Here is a 15,615-nt window from a genome sequence, read left to right as displayed (position 1 = left end):
GTAGGCGAGGGTGGGCATGCAGCCCTGGCTCCAGCCTCCCGGCCGCAGGGGCTGGCTCTGACTGAGCTGTGGAGGGCTGGGTGCTGACACAGCTGCTGGCATCCGTGCTGGAGCCAGGGCTGCAGCTGCTGGCCCGCAGGGGTTCCGAGCAGGGCTGTCACTAGGCGCCAGGCTGTAGCTGCCCTGGGAGCTGGGAGCTGTCACCCCAGCTGTCGTTGCCTCTAGTTCTGAAGCAGCCAGCACCCCTGCTGTAGCTGAAACCTCCTGGGCAGTCACCTCCCCCACCCATCTCCCTACACTTCAGCTCAGCACCCCTGCTCTCCATCCCAGCTGACCCCAAAGAGCCCTGAATGCCTGTGGAGTCCCCAGAGCAGGGAATGACAAACAGTGACAGATGGGGGTTTCTGTAGTGCCAGGTGAACAAAACTACTTATTCCTAGAGGCACAGTGAAATGCTGGAGGTTTTGTGAGGAAACAGACCACCGGGCTATGAAGAGAGACGCACTCCTACCTTATAGGGCATAGATTCAAAAAAGATGGATGTAGCAGAGATTTTCTTCTTGTCTGTCATGAACCCATGGGTCAAGTGGCCCCCATCGGGCAGGTCCAGGCCCATGATGCGCCCATGGGGCTCCACCAGGGCGGTGTACACTGCGAAGTTTGCAGGGGAGCCTGGAACACACACACCAGAGGAGGCAGGATTATTTCCCAGAGGCATTAAGAAGTGCCTGGAGCTTGGCAACCAGGCCATCAACCAGGAATGGCCAGAACAGGCCTGGCTGCCATTATGCATTCCCCAAGCCCCCTAGAAGTTCCCCGACAACAACGCCTTTGATTGTAGGTGGAGGGGCACGTTCAGAGACAGGACACCGCCTGGGCGGGGCGAGTGCAGCTGGGAGCCAAGGGCAATGGAGAAAGACGCACAAACCAGGAGGGGCTTAGCTTATTTTTCACTTTCATTTACGGGCAGTCCTCTTTAGGACTTCTTGCTGTGAACATCAGCCCGGGAGACTGGCAGGAAGGGGGCTGCCCAGGCCTGCCCGGACATGGCAATTACCTGAGTAGGGCTGGACGTTGACCCCCCAGCACTGGGGGTCCAGATCATAGAGCTGCAGCGCTCGCTTCTGACAGAGGAGCTCCAGTTCATCGATAAACTCAGTCCCGCCGTAATACCTGCGAGGGGAAAGCAAGAGACTTGGGCCCACTCTGGCCCCGAAACTCTGTGCTCAGTGCAGAGGCCACAGCTTGGGGTAGGACAGAACACCACAAGTGGAAAACTGGTTAGGACTTGTATCCTGAACCCAACACAACTCATCTTCCATCAGTGCCTCCAGTGCTGAGGTCAGAAGACCCAGGCAGCTGTGTGACTCTGAGCAAGTAGCTCCTCAGCTGTAAAGAGGGGGTGGGTTCCAGCTTTAAAAAGAGAGAAAATTCTGACACATGCTATATGAATGGACCTTGAGGGCATTATCATTATGCTAAGAGAAACAAGCAGTTACTACTGTGTGCGTCCCCTACATGAGGTACGAAGAGCAGCCAGATCCATAGAGACAGAAAGCAGAGCGGAGGTGCCAGGGGCTGGCAGCGGTGTGTATGTGTAACCACCGGGGGGTGGTTATTGGGGTTGTTTTTGCATTTCCAATAAAATTTTACTTTTTGTTTGACAATTACATATCAAAATTTACCATGTATTTATGTTTTTGATTATCTGTATACTATTAATAATCATAATAACTCAATCCAGAAGAAATTTTTTCTTTTTGCTGGGAGAGATTCACCCCAAGCTAACATCTGTTGCCAATCTTTCTCTCTCTCTTTTTTTTCCTCCCCAAAGCCCCAGTACATAGTCGTATATTCCAGTTGTAAGTCCTTCTAGTTCTTCTGTGTGAGCCACCGCCACAGCATGGCTACTGACAGACGAGTGGTGTGGTTCTGCACCCGAGAACCAAACCCGGGCTGCTGAAGTAGAGTGTGCGGAACTTTAAGCCCTATGCCATCAGGGCTGGCTCAGAAGAAACTTTTAACACTTGGGCCTTGTGCTCACAAACAGCTTTAAAATTTTTAAATGAAACATATATACATTTTTTTATTAGACTAAAAAACACATAAAATTTACCATCTTAGCCATTTTTAAGCATACAGTTTAGTAGTGTTTAGTTAACTATATTCACATTGTTGTGCAACAGATCTCTAGAACTTTCTCATCTTGGAAACCTGAAACTCTATACCCACCAAACAACTCTCCATTTGTTCCCCCCCATTTGTTCCTCCCCTCAGCCCCTAGCAACCATCACTCTACTTTCTGTTTCTATGAATTTGACTACTCTACGCACCTCACGTAAGTGGAATCATACCGTATTTGTCTTTCTGTGATTGGCTTACTTCATTTAGCATAATGTCCTCAAGCTTCATCTGTGTTTTAGCATGTGACAGGATTTCCGTCTTCTCTAAGACTGAAGGACATTCTATTGCATGGATAGACCACATTTTGCTTACGCATGCATCGGTAAATGGACACTTGGGTTGCTCCCACCTCTTGGCTATTGTGAATAATGCTGTAATAAACATGGGTGTGCAAATATCTTGAGATTCTGCTTTCAATGCTATTGGCTATATACCCAGAAGTAGATAGCTGGATCATGTGGTAATTCTATTTAATTTTTTGAGAAACCCCCACACTATTTTCTACAGTGGTTACATCATTTTATATTCCTACCAGCAGTACACAAGGCTCCAATTTTTCCACATCCTTGCCAACATCTGTTATTTTGTTTTTCCGATAGTAGCCTTTATAAAGGGTGTGAGGTGACACCTCATCGTGGTTTTGGTTTGCATCCCCTGATGATTACAGAGGTTCAGCATCTTTCCATGTGCTTGTTGGCCAGGCGTTATTGTATAATGAGACAGAGCTTTTTTTCTGCAAGAGGAGAAAGTTCTAGAGATGGGTGATGGTGAGGGTTGCACAACAACGTCAATGTACTTAATGCCACTGAACTGTGCACTTAAAAATGGTAAATTTTATGTTATGCACATTTTACTGCAATAAAGAAAAGAAGGGGAACGAGAGGTTCTAACTGACAAGATTTCTGATGCCAAATGTGTGGGGTTTTTCCCTCACATCAACCGATTCTGACACCAACTAGGGTCATACAATTCACTTTAATTCTGACCTAACTACCCGGAGTTCCCAGAGACCCCACAGTTAAGGGCTCAGTCCCACAGGATGCTCACTTCAGAGGCCAGTTGCAATTATCAGGTCCCCAAGTTACCACATTTCTGTCTGACAACTTGGGGATTCCCACGACACCCCTCAGGTTCGATAATCCAATAGAATGACACAGAACTCAGGAAGTACTTTCCTTATTATTACCGGTTTATTATAAGTTATTATAATAAACTTATTATTATTATACTTGGCTGCAACTCAGGAGCAGCCAAATGGAAGCGATGCACAGGGAAAGGCATGGGGAAGGGCTCAGAGCTTCCATGCCCCCTCCAGGAGTAACGCCCTCCCAGCACCTCAATGTGTTCACCCCCCCCAGGAAGCCCTCCAAACTTCCCCGTTTAGGGTTTTTGTGGAGATTTCATTATGAGGTGTGATTGATGAAATCATTGGCCATTGGTGATTAACTCCGTCTCCAGCCTCTAATGCGTTGGTCTTTCTGGCTACCAGCCCCCATCCTAAAGCTACCTAGAGGGCCACCAAGAGCCACTTCCTTCACATAAACTCAGGTTTTGTCTCGAAAGGGCTCACCATGAACAAAAGACGCTCAAGGCATTTGAAAGGTGTGTCAGGAATGGGACAAAGACCAGGGGCTGGCTCCGTGGCTGAGTGGTTAAGTTCGCGTGCTCCGCTGCGGCAGCCCTGGGCGCAGACATGGCACTGCTTGTCAGGCCACGTTGAGGCAGCGTCCCACATCCCACAACTAGAAAGACCTGCAACTAAGATATACAACTATGTACGGGGGGTTTGGGAAGATAAAACAGAAAAAAAAAAAATAAAGAAGAAGATTGGCAACAGTTCTTAGCTCAGGTGCCAATCTTTAAAAAAAAAAAAAAAAGACCAAATATCTTTCTATGGTACCATAGGGGGTTTCCATTGAACTGCACACTTTACTTGGGTGAACTGCATGGCATGTACATTATATCTCAATAAAATTGCTATAGAAAAATTAAAAACCAGAGCTTTGTTTTTAGATTTGTATCAAGCAAAGTCATTAACGCTAGATCAATATTGTTTTCATACGTTAACTTTGATCACTAATAACATCCCAAAAGATAAACTGATGTTATTAAGAAAACATGATCATGAAAATGGGTAATAATCACCTTTTAAAAGAGTCCTTTAAAACGAATAAACGATTTAACTCTCTTCTATTTAAGTTTTTCTAATATATATTAGTCTCATTTGGTTCACCTATGTAATTAAAAATCATAGAATGAGTCTTGAAACCAAAAGGGGCTCCACTGAGTAATCTTGAAGGTCCCTTCCAGCCTCATTCTCTGCTCTGTGACCAAGGGAGGGTGTGGTCTCCCCAAGCCTGAAGGAGAGCAGCTCATGCCTGGAACCATCAGAGATGTCAGGGCTGAAGGGGCCTTAGCAAAGAACCGTCTTCCAGGGGAGCAAACACAGTCCAGCGATTCATGGTCATGGCGAGGCCCTGAGCCCCTGCCTGCCTCATCTCCAACAGACAAGCCGCGGCAGGGAGCCGCGGAAAGCGTGTGCTGTGCAGACAGCGCCCGTGGGAACCCAGTTCTCTTTACCAGCCGTGGGACTGGGGGCGCCTATTTCACCCACCCAAGTCTAATTCCTTATCCTGAAAGACCCTGAGAGTGCTGACTCTGCAGTCCGGCCGCAGAGCACAGAAGAATGGGGGCCGCAGGGGATTGCACTCAGCCCAATCCCTAGAACACGCACTGCTGTGCTTGCTCAGTTTGAGACGCTCAACCACAAGATGACCATTGCCTTATTAATGACTGAGGAAGAGAAAAGTATTTTCAATTATATTATGACTCGCTATCAATCAGATTCATGCCAATTTCAGAGACATTAAAATGTAAAAAAATGAGAGCTGAGTGCTGATGAAGCTCAGCCAAGCACTCAATAAACGCCAACACAGTTCCCTGCTGCTGTCTCCAACTGTGTGGGGACCCCAGCTCTCGGCAAGGGATCCAGAAGCCTAATGTGGCCTGGCAGCTAAGCTTGCTCTTCAAACTGACTTCACCTAACACTAAGACTCTTCATCTGTGTCTGTTCCCCTTTGCAACAAAACTCACGGAGGAGTGAGATGCCACCAGTGACCAATGGGTGCCCTCAAACCACAGCAGCGAACACAGTGACTCTTTAACACCTCATGGGGGCCAGAGACCACCTGTCTCCACTCCCCAGACATGGGAATCCCTCTGTTCACCAGGTGGGGACGGGAAGCCCAGGACCCATCAGAGTATTTTCCACAAGATCAACCACAAATGTTGAAACTTCTGGGCCAGCCTGGGATTTGGAGCGTGTGTGTGGTTTCCCAACACCAACAACCAATTCTCAGACCCCCAACTGGGTGTCCAACAGTTCCATTCAACTCTGACACCAACGAGCCAGAGTTGGCTCAGACCTCACAGGTTAAGGGTGCCCCCACTTCAGATGCCAGTCTCAAGTGCCAGGTCCCCAGGCTACCCACATTTCTGTCCAACTTGGCTACAATTCAGGGGTCCCAATAACCAGCCCTCAGGCTTGATAATTCACTAGAACAACTCACAAAACTCAAGAAACTGCTTTCCTTACGATTACTGGTGTTGACGAAAATAATCCATAACCAATCTATAAATGAAAATTTGGGAGAGTTTATTCTGAGCTGAAATCTGAGGACCATGGCCCGGGGCCCTTATTCCCAAAGGAAGAAAGGGCACCAAAGAAGTGAGGTATACAGAGTGGTTATATACCCCCAAACAGGACGTTTCACATATGATTGAAATGTCCCTCCCACAATAGTCACAAGATTGCCCTGTCAGCACAGTGCTTGATGGACACAGCAGGTAGTGGGTCTGCTATCTCGGAGGGCGTAGCAGGAGGCAAGTCTATTGTCTCGAGCTGGGCGGTCACAGGTGAGCGCAGCAATCAGTTTCTAGCCTAAGGAAAGATGCTTAATCCTTAAGGAGATGCCAACGTTGGGAGGGGGAGGGAAGTTGCACCTTTATCTCAAGGGCCTTTGTTCTTGCCATAGGGAATGTCTAAGCAGATATACAATGCATGCTCAACGGCCTCGGTCAGGCCCTTTTAGAAAGACAAGGTCAGGCCGAATTAGGTTTATACCAAATGGCTTCCTCATAGTCTCCAATATATCCTATTGCTTGCCATTTTTATTTGTCACTGGTCTATTATAAAGGATTCAACTCTGGAACCAATGGAAGAGATGCACAGGGCAAGGCATGGGGGGCGTGCCACCCTTCCAGCACCTCAAGCTGTACGAGCACCGGCTCCAGCCTCCCCTCCCATCCCTGGAGGTTGGGGGTAGGGAGCTGAAAGTTCTGACCTTCACATCACAAGTCTGATCTTTCCGGTGACGAGCCTCCATCCTGAAGCCATGCAGGGGCCCCACCCTGAGTCACTGCATTACCATAAACTCAGGTGTGGTCAAAAAGGGCTCATTATGAATAACAGAAGACACTCCTATCACCAAGCAATTCCAAGGGTTTTAGGAGCTCAGTACCAGGAACCAGGGACAAAGTCCGGATATTTATTTTTTATCACACCACAGTGTGAAAACATCTGGAGTCGAGTCCCAGCTCCACTACCTGTGTGCACACTTGACAAGTCCCTGAACTCTGGTGAGTCTCAGATTCCCCATCTTTAAAATGCGGAGCACAGCACCCACTGCCCTATAGGGCTGCCATGAGGGTCACACGACATATCAGTGGTGAAAACACCCAATGAGCTCTTCAAGGCACAGTGTAAGAGCTGGTGATTCACAGCAGGAAAGACCCTCAACTTGGGTCTCAGCTCTGCCACAGAGAGCTTCAGGGGTGTCTCAGGATAGAAGGCCACTTCAACTCCATGGTGGCCTTTCTTTTTCCATGTCCTTTGGGATACAAATGTACAAATGTGCAATGTTAAATTCTGTGATCATCATCTTTGCCTGATTATGATGACCGTAAAGAACAAAAATGAGTATACTTATCATGGCTCTCGGGGTGCAGGAGCTGACTGAAATCACCGCATATGTAAATCCCACATTTATAATGCAGAAACCGTTTCCAGCACAACAGATTCAGTGTGACAGACTCAGTTTCCACTTCCGGGTCACTCCTGATACAGATTCGACTACCCACACGGCAACAGCAACCTTCCATGGCATCACTCAGAGTACTGACCTTTTCTAGAAGCTTGACAACAGTCCAGCAGCTCCACACTCATTATAGACTGGCCTATTATTCTAGAAAGCCCCCAAAGGGACTGCTAAAGTGACCCTGACCTCTTTTGAGTTATGTCAGCGAGCAGGAGTGGAAAAGAAGTCACCACAGTTGAAAACTTTGTTGTTTCCTGAAATTTCCAAATTGTCTGGACTCTATACTCCCTCAGTACTTCACATGACGATGTCAGAAGCAGGTCTTTGACCACATTCACGTACCTCTGGCCTGGGTACCCCTCAGAGTACTTGTTATTTAAGCAAGAGCCCAGGGCCTCTAAAACGGCTCGGCTGGCAAAGTTCTCGGACGCGATCAGCTCCAATCCGACCCTCTGCCGGTTACTCTCCTTCTTAATGATGTTATAAACCTGAGGAGAAGAAAACAGATGCTAAACCTTTGGACATTTTGGTTTAACATTTTGCTGTAATCAAAGCAATAACCTAATAAAGAGAAGAGCCACTATTATAGATTCATATTTTGCCTCAGAAGCTGACCATAACCCAAAATAACCAAACTGAGAAGGCTCCCATAGCACATAAGGGATAGAGAAATCTTCCTCAAAGATTTTAGCATCTAGGAAGGAATTAATAGAAGACAATGAATTAAGAAAAACAAAATGACTGGAGAGAAAACGATCTTTTTTTTTTTTCCTTTCTTTTTCTCCCCAAATCCCCTCAGTACCTAGTTGTGTATTTTTAGTTGTGGGTCCTTCTAGTTGTGGCATGTGGGATGCCGCCTCAGCATGGCCTGGTGAGTGGTGCCATGTCCGTGCCCAGGATCCAAACCGGTGAAACCCTGGGCCGCTGAAGCGGGACATGCAAACTTAACCACCCGGCCACGGGGCCAGCCCCTGCAAATGATCTTTAAAATATGTATCCCACCTAATTTTTAATTCTACGCCATCTTCTTAATTTTCATCCCTACATTTTACCAACTTTCTCCTTCCCTGAACCTTACTCCTTGCTCCTTTTCCTTAAAATAAAAGATGCTTAGATAAATCCATACAGACAGAAAGAAGACTAGTGGTTGCCTAGTGGTGGGGAGTTAGGCAGGGCCTAGGGGCGACTGCTAATGGGTTCGAGGTTTCTTTTTTTGCTGGGGGAGGGGGGGACAACACACGATTCTCCCTAATCTAACATCCATTGCCAATCTTCCTCTTTTTGCTTGAGAAAGATCGGCCCTGAGCTAACACCTGTTGCCAATCTCCCTCTTTTTGCTTGAGGAAGATTGTTGCTGAGCTAACACCTGTGCCAGTCTTCCTCTGTTTTGTATGTGGGGCAGCGCCACAGCACGGCTTGATGAGCAGTGTGTAAGGCCGTGACTGGGATCTGGGCCCATGAACCCTGGGCTGCTGAAGCAGAGCATGCAAACTTAACCACTAGACCACAAGACCAGCCCCAGTTCAAGGTTTCTTTTTGACAGGATGAACATGTTCTAAAATTGATTGTAAATATACTAAAAACCACTGAATCGTATCCTTTAAATGGGTGACTTGTATGGTAAATGAATGATATCTCATATATAAAGCTGTTATAAAAATACATAAATAAAAGATGCTTCTTGGTGTCTAGATATGCTCCTCTAAACAGTAAGGAAAGGGTCAGAGCTCAGTGACCCCCTGCTTCTGCCCCCCTTTCATCCAGAGCCCCCAGCACATTGCTCTGCACTTTGTAGAAACTCAGAAATATTTCAATTTACCTTCAAAGGACTTTTAGCCACTTTGTCAGCCACTGCCTCTAAATCTGACACTTTTATACTACTTGTAAGGCTGTTGAACAAAGGTTATTTATGATTAGAAGTAGAGATGGAAGCAAGAGCCTCCAATTTAAGAACATCTATGAAAACCCACAAACCTCACCTCAGTGTCGCTGTCTTTAAGGGGCTGTGCCATCATTTTATCATGTGAGGACCACAGGTCAGCATTCTCGTGGGCCCCATTGACTGGAGTCGCCATTGCACTGGTTCGAAGTTGCCTAAAAATGGAAAAACTTCCGTTAAATTTAGTCAAAGCTCATCGCAACCTGTTAGTTCTCCAAAGTTGCCAAAGTGCTGACACATTTTTTTAGCCCTTCCCTCAGAGCTGCTCAGTAAACATGAAGATATTCGACTGCAAGACCATGGTGTGGCCCTCTGGTTCCTTTGTGAACTGTGGCTGTCAGCTTGCTTTCCCGCTAGTAATGAGAACCGCCCCCACCCCATGCCCCACCGGCCGCACCACCTCCCTCCACTGAACTTTTCCTGGGCATGGCTGATCCTCCCAACCAAGCTATCATCCTCGAAGGCAATGGCTGAGAGTTTCTTTTTTTTTTTTTAATTCTCCCACAGTCCCCAGCACAGATGTACCTGAAGTAATATTTGCCAAATGACTGAACAAATGAACTGCTGACATAAGTATTATTTTTTCCATTTTTCAAGTAATGAAAATGAGGCTCAGAAAAGCAAAGTGTCTTAGCCCTGGACTGCACAGCAAGCTGGCCATGAAGATTAGAATCAAAACTCCAAAATGCACGCTCTAAGTAGCCTGAGTTCCCGCAGGAGCTGTGAAGGAAGCACACGCTGGCAACACAAACCCTCCTGTGAGAATTGCCGGTCAGATCCACCTGTCTACATTTCTCATCAGAAAACTGCATCCCATTAAAATACAGCCGGCTGCAAAATGTATGTTTCTTAACATGTTTCTACAAAGAACAAGAATTTGTGATCAGTGGAACTTCCACTAGTGCGAAAGGTGAAATATTTACAGGAACTAATCTCCCTTAATCAACAGTTCAGTACTTTCCCATTAATTTGGTAAGTTTTCATGTAAAGTTTATCCATTTGATAACCATTTATTGAGGGCCTTCCCTGTCCAGCCACGGCGTTGGTACTGGGAACACATGGTGAACAAAACTGACAGGGGCCCTGCCTTCATGGGGCTTCCATTGTGGGGAAGACAGCAGAAAACGAAACAGGTGCCCTAAATGCAGACGGATAAGACGAGGGGAGTGCCACAGAGGGCAAGCCCTGGGTGCTGGACTGGCAGGCTCACTGGACAGCTGGGTCGGGGTAGTCTACGTGAGGAAAGGACGTCTAGCCTGAGAGAGAGCAATCACGAGGGAAGAGCACTGGGAAATAACAGTCTCTGCTCCTAAGGCCTTGTGGTTTCCTAGGTGATGAGAGCACCAGGGGCATCTTTTGCTCTAACGTAGTGATTCCAGGTGGGCTCCTGGATGGGGGCTGCTCACCAGAAAGACCAAGCCATGATTAGAAGCTTGGGATTTCCAGCCCCATCCCCCATTCTCTGCAGAGGAGAGAGGGGCTGGAAATGGAGCTAATGATCGATCACGCCCATGTGATGAAGCCTCCATGAAAACCCCCAAAGTGTGAGTTTGAGGAGCTTCCAGGTTAGTGAACACATCCCTGTAGCAGGAGGGCGGTGCACCCCAGCTCCACGTGGACAGAAGCTCCTGCGCTCAAGACCCTCCCGGACCTCGCCCTATATACCTCATCACCTGGCTGTTCATCTGGACTCTTTATGACGTCCTTTGTTATATGATAAACTGGTAATCATGTTTCCCTGAGTTCCGTGAGCTGTTCTGGCAAATGATCAAATCCAAGGAGGTGGGTCATGGGAACCTCAGATTTGTAGCAGGTTGGACAAAAGTGTGGGTAACCTGGGGACCTACTGCTTGTGACTGGCGTCTGAAGTGGGGGCAGTCTTGTAGGTCTGAGCCCTCAGCCTGTGGGGTCTGCCCTAACTCCGGTGAGTGTCAGAAGTGAACGGCAGGATACCCAGCTGGTGTGACAGAATTGCTTATGTGTGGAAAACCCCCACATCTGGAGTCAGAAGTGTTCTGAGTGTGGTAGTAGTGTGAGAATAAAGGAGACACACAGCAGGAAGGGTGCAGTTTTCCTATACAAGTACACATACGGTATCATTTGCTAGACAAATGTACCCATTAAGTAAAATAGCCTAAGAGTCCCAAATCACAGTGATCCTCGTTAATCTCTGGCAGAGCTACTAAAAAGAAACTATCAATATTGTTTAACCAGGAAATTCCTAAGGGGGGGGTTTCCAAAGCAGCCATTTTTTGAACAGAAGCACAGCACTTTCAGAAACACAGCCACGGCTGCAAAACGCAAAGCCACACTGCAAGCACGTGGACTCAAATGCAGTGGACACCTCTGCAGCAACAGCAATGCCACCTCGCTGAAGGCCGGCAGCCTCCAATGTGTCTGGCATGTCCACGTTCCCGTCAGAGGTGAAGCGAGGCGTGTAGATGGTTTGGGCGCTATGCCCATGATTCTCTGCGCTGACCTCTGTACTGGAGAATGGCCAGTGCAACCCAACGACCTCTGCATGGGCCACACACGTGCCCTCGGCAGGTGGTAAACACAAAAAAGCACAAGAGCCAAAATAGGCCCTCTGGTCCTAGAATCTCAAAGAGAAAAACGTCTTTTAAATATTGACTATTCAAGGTTAAAAAGGACTCAATGACGGCAAGCAACGCAGAGAAGATATTTCTCAACCTCCAAATAACCGAAGTCCACTTGGAACCCTTCTCCTCTAAGGACGGTTGAACGTGCAACCATTCCGTGAAAGGCATTCAGTTCCACTCTGCCCGGGGAAACACAGCCTCCACCTCCAGCTGTGGTCTCACTCATTTCACACCAGCATAACCACCTGCTGCCCTTCGCCCTCACTGCAAACCTTTTTTGACCCAACACGCTAATTCTGAGTCACAGTTACCTCGTGATGCCCCCTCAGGCCTGCAGGGCCACCCTGCTCTCACTGCCCGCCCACCTGAAGGAGTTTTCTCCCCTGCACCCTATTACATACAGATCAAGTCATCCCCCAAGTGGAGGACTTCATCCATGCCCCCATGAAATCCCAACTGGAGCCCAAATTACACTGTTTTTAACCATGAAAAAGTCTGAATTTTTTATTCAAACAAAGAGCTCAAGAGTCTTTGTCGTGTTTCAATTAAATCAAGTATATCTTACATCCTGGGGCATTCAGAATGACAGTGAGAAAGACAAAGATCCTGAGACTGTACGTTTTAAGATGCAGAGAGAAGATTATCACGTTTAGCTAATCCTATCTTCAGGGAAGACATACTCACAGCATCTTTTCTCAAGGTCTGGAGGTTGGCTGAAAAACAATATACCTTGAACTTCTCTCTCATATTTTTTTGAAGTGTGATAAAAATACACATTACATAAAATTTACCATTGTAACTATTTTTAAATCCACAATTCAGTTGTGCAACCATCACCACCATCCATCTGCAGAACTTTACCATCTTCCCAAACTGAAACCCTGTCCCCATTGAACGACTCTCCATCCTCTTCTCCCCCAGCCCGTGGCGGCAACTATTCTACTTTCTGGTCTTGAATTTGACTATTTCAGGTAGCTCGTGTCAGTGAACTCATACAATATTTTTGTGTTTGGCTTATTTCACTTAGCAAAATGTCCTCAAAGTTCACCCTTGCTGCAGCATGTGTCAGAATTTCCTTCCGTTTCAGAGGAATAATGTTCCATTGTCTGCATACACCATGTTGTTTATCTGTTCATCTGTCGATGGACACTTGGTTTGCTTCCACCTTCTGGCTATTGCTAGTAACGCTGCTATGAACATGGGGGTACATTATCAAGGCCCTGCTTTCAATTCTTTTGGGAATATACCCAGAAGTGGAATCTCTGGGTCACAGAATAATTCCATGTTTAATATGATCATATAGTAATTCTATCTTTAATTCAAAATAAACTTTTGATATTTAAGAGCTCTACTCCACTACTATTAGCCTACAAGGAATTCACTCATTTCTTCAGCAAATATCTATTAAGCAACTCCTATATTCCAGGCACTCAACTAGGAACTAAGACTGCCAAGGCCAACGAGACACAGGCCCTGCTCTCATGAGAAACAGACTATAAGCTAGGAAAAAAGCAGCACACAGGATAACTTCAGGCGGCGGTGATTGCTACCAGGACAATAAACGAGTGGGGGGCTTCTTTAGACGGGGCCTGGAAGGCCCCTGAGCTGAGAGCTGAACAGCGGAAAGGAGCCAAGCTTATGAGATCAGGGCTAAGAGGGAACAAACACCGGGCGGAGCAAACACAGGTGCAAAGGCCCTAACACAGGAAGAAGCTCGCCTTGTCAAGGGTCAGAAATCAGGCCTGTGCAGCTGAAGCCTGGGGAACAAAGCACAGCACGGAAGAGATTCAAAGGCCCAAGGGTAAGAGGAAGATGGGAAAACAGATTGTCACCGTGACAGTACATGTTTCACAAGTTTCAAACTGTTTTCTAGAAACTTTGGTTTGGGGCCATTTCTCAATCCATCTGTGAAATCTGAAACTAACAACTAGAGAAGATCAAGGTTTATGTAAAAGAGCAGGTGGCCATCTCACAAGCTGGACACCTCGATCCTCCCGCTTCCTAACAGGGACGGCCACACCGGAGCAGACGGTGCTGAGGCTCGCCACAGAGCCCGACTGCTGGGTTCAAATCCCGCTCTCCACTTCCTCACATGCAACCCAGGGACTGACACCTCTGTGTCTTGTTCCCCTCAATACAACACAGGGATGATGAGGGTTCTGAAGCTGGCTGTGAGAATCAAGCGAGGTATCAGACAGAGAGCACTCAGAACAGTGCCAGGCACAGAGTCAGTACTACTCAAAAAGGACCTGCTACTATTGTTGCTAGAGAAACCTGGGCATCTTAGGGCCATCTTCATTGCCACTCAGTAACCCCAGCTGGGCACCCCAGGGGCACACGGCTCACTGAGGCTGCCACTGTCACTACAGGGTTAGATATTTCTACTGGGGAAATGTCATTCATGTGTGGCATGATCCTCACCTCAACCCCAGGGAAACAGACCTAGTAAGTGAAGTCACTCATCAAGGTGACCAGCCTCCCTACGCCTCCAAATCTCCCCTGGGCCATTGTCATATACGTGGAACCAGCCAGGAGTCTGCTGAGGGAACTACACTGTCGGATGCCATCTGTCTATCATAGGTATTGTGATCTCTACAGAAGAGGAAACTGGCGCTCAGAGAGCTGAGTGGTCTAAGATAGACTATTAAGTCAGCATCTGAACCCTGGTTTACTTCTAGTTCCAAAGCCCTTTTCGTGACACAGCACTAAACAAAAGTGCAATTACCCCCTCTGCTACACGCCCTCTCAAGTAACAGATTAAAGATATGACTCCATAAGTACCTAAGCTGGTGTTTCCAGTCTAGCAACTGCCCGATGGAAAGCACAGGTTTGTGCTGGTCTCAGCTGACCAAGGGTCGCTTAACTTCCAGGACCTGAAGCACAGGGCACCGGGCCAAGAACCCTGCAGGGCAACATTTGTTTCCTAGACCAAGAGGTGACAGATTGCAGACAACAGGCGCAGCCCGGACCCGGTCGCACGTTCCAAAGGCAGGTGGACCATATACGTAGTGGTTGAGGGCACAGGCTCCGAGATCCTCGCTTCGCCTGCCGGCTGTGCCATTCTGCTAGCTGCAGGGTCGCGCCTAAGTCGGCTCTTCTCTCCGAGCCTCTCTGTAAAGCGGGCTACAAGACAGCGCCGGACTTGCAGCTCTGTTGTGAGGATCCTGCCGCGAGGTGAAAGGCTGCACTTAAGTTTAAGAGCTCAACGAGAAAAGTACTCAATAGAGCGCAGCTACCTGTATCAGCAACAAGCCTTCGCTCCGTGTCAAAGGCTGAGGCCGCCACCCGCGCTGCACCGATCTGTGACCAGGGACCAGGCGCTCTGGCTCGGCTGTCCGACCCTTCACCCCAGGCACTAACAGGCGCGCCTCACACTTCCGGCTTCGCAGAGGCGCGGGGCAAGCTCGGCCGGAAGGCGCGCACCCAAAGCACCCCGCGAGCGCCGGAGACACCAAGGGCCTGGTACCTGAAGCCGCCTACCTACCGGAACGGGGCGCGCACCAGCCTGAAGACACCGAGGCCACACGCTCCTGCCGGCGCGAGCAGAGTCCGAAAGCAGCCGACCTGCCGTGGCCGCGCGCCTGCCACGTGACCCGCCACGCTAGTCTGAAGCCCCGAACTTGGCGCGCGGCGGCTTGCGCACCGCCGGGGGCCCCGCCCCGCCCGGAGACGCCCAATCAGAGTGCGCAGCCAGGCAGGGCCACGCCCCCCGCCGCGCCGGCGCTATTGGCTGCGGCGGAGCGGTGGGCGGGGCTGGCCCCGGCCTGGCCGGGTCCCGCGGGGCCCCTGCTCTCCC

At 48.4% G+C, this 15,615-nt stretch overlaps 1 protein-coding gene across 2 annotated transcripts in view; it reads right to left on the bottom strand.

The window, feature by feature from the left end:
- Window positions 1-15,615, bottom strand: part of SHMT1 (serine hydroxymethyltransferase 1) — a 27,021-nt gene extending 11,406 nt beyond the window's left edge. Inside the window, exons 1-5 of one of the 2 annotated variants that reach the window (XM_023653636.2) lie at window positions 15,304-15,615; window positions 9,260-9,374; window positions 7,623-7,768; window positions 1,058-1,173; window positions 512-672 (exon numbers count right to left, since the gene is read on the bottom strand). In XM_023653636.2, the coding sequence (XP_023509404.2) occupies window positions 512-672; window positions 1,058-1,173; window positions 7,623-7,768; window positions 9,260-9,355 (519 nt within the window). In that variant the 5' untranslated portion in view covers window positions 9,356-9,374; window positions 15,304-15,615. Of the gene's footprint in view, window positions 1-511; window positions 673-1,057; window positions 1,174-7,622; window positions 7,769-9,259; window positions 9,375-15,055 lie in introns of both variants that reach the window. The other variant, XM_023653635.2, reaches the window with a different exon arrangement.

The sequence above is a fragment of the Equus caballus genome, chromosome 11 (genome assembly GCF_041296265.1).
Source record: "Equus caballus isolate H_3958 breed thoroughbred chromosome 11, TB-T2T, whole genome shotgun sequence".
In the NCBI taxonomy this organism is placed as follows: domain Eukaryota; kingdom Metazoa; phylum Chordata; class Mammalia; order Perissodactyla; family Equidae; genus Equus; species Equus caballus.
This window is presented reverse-complemented; position numbering and strand designations above follow the sequence as displayed.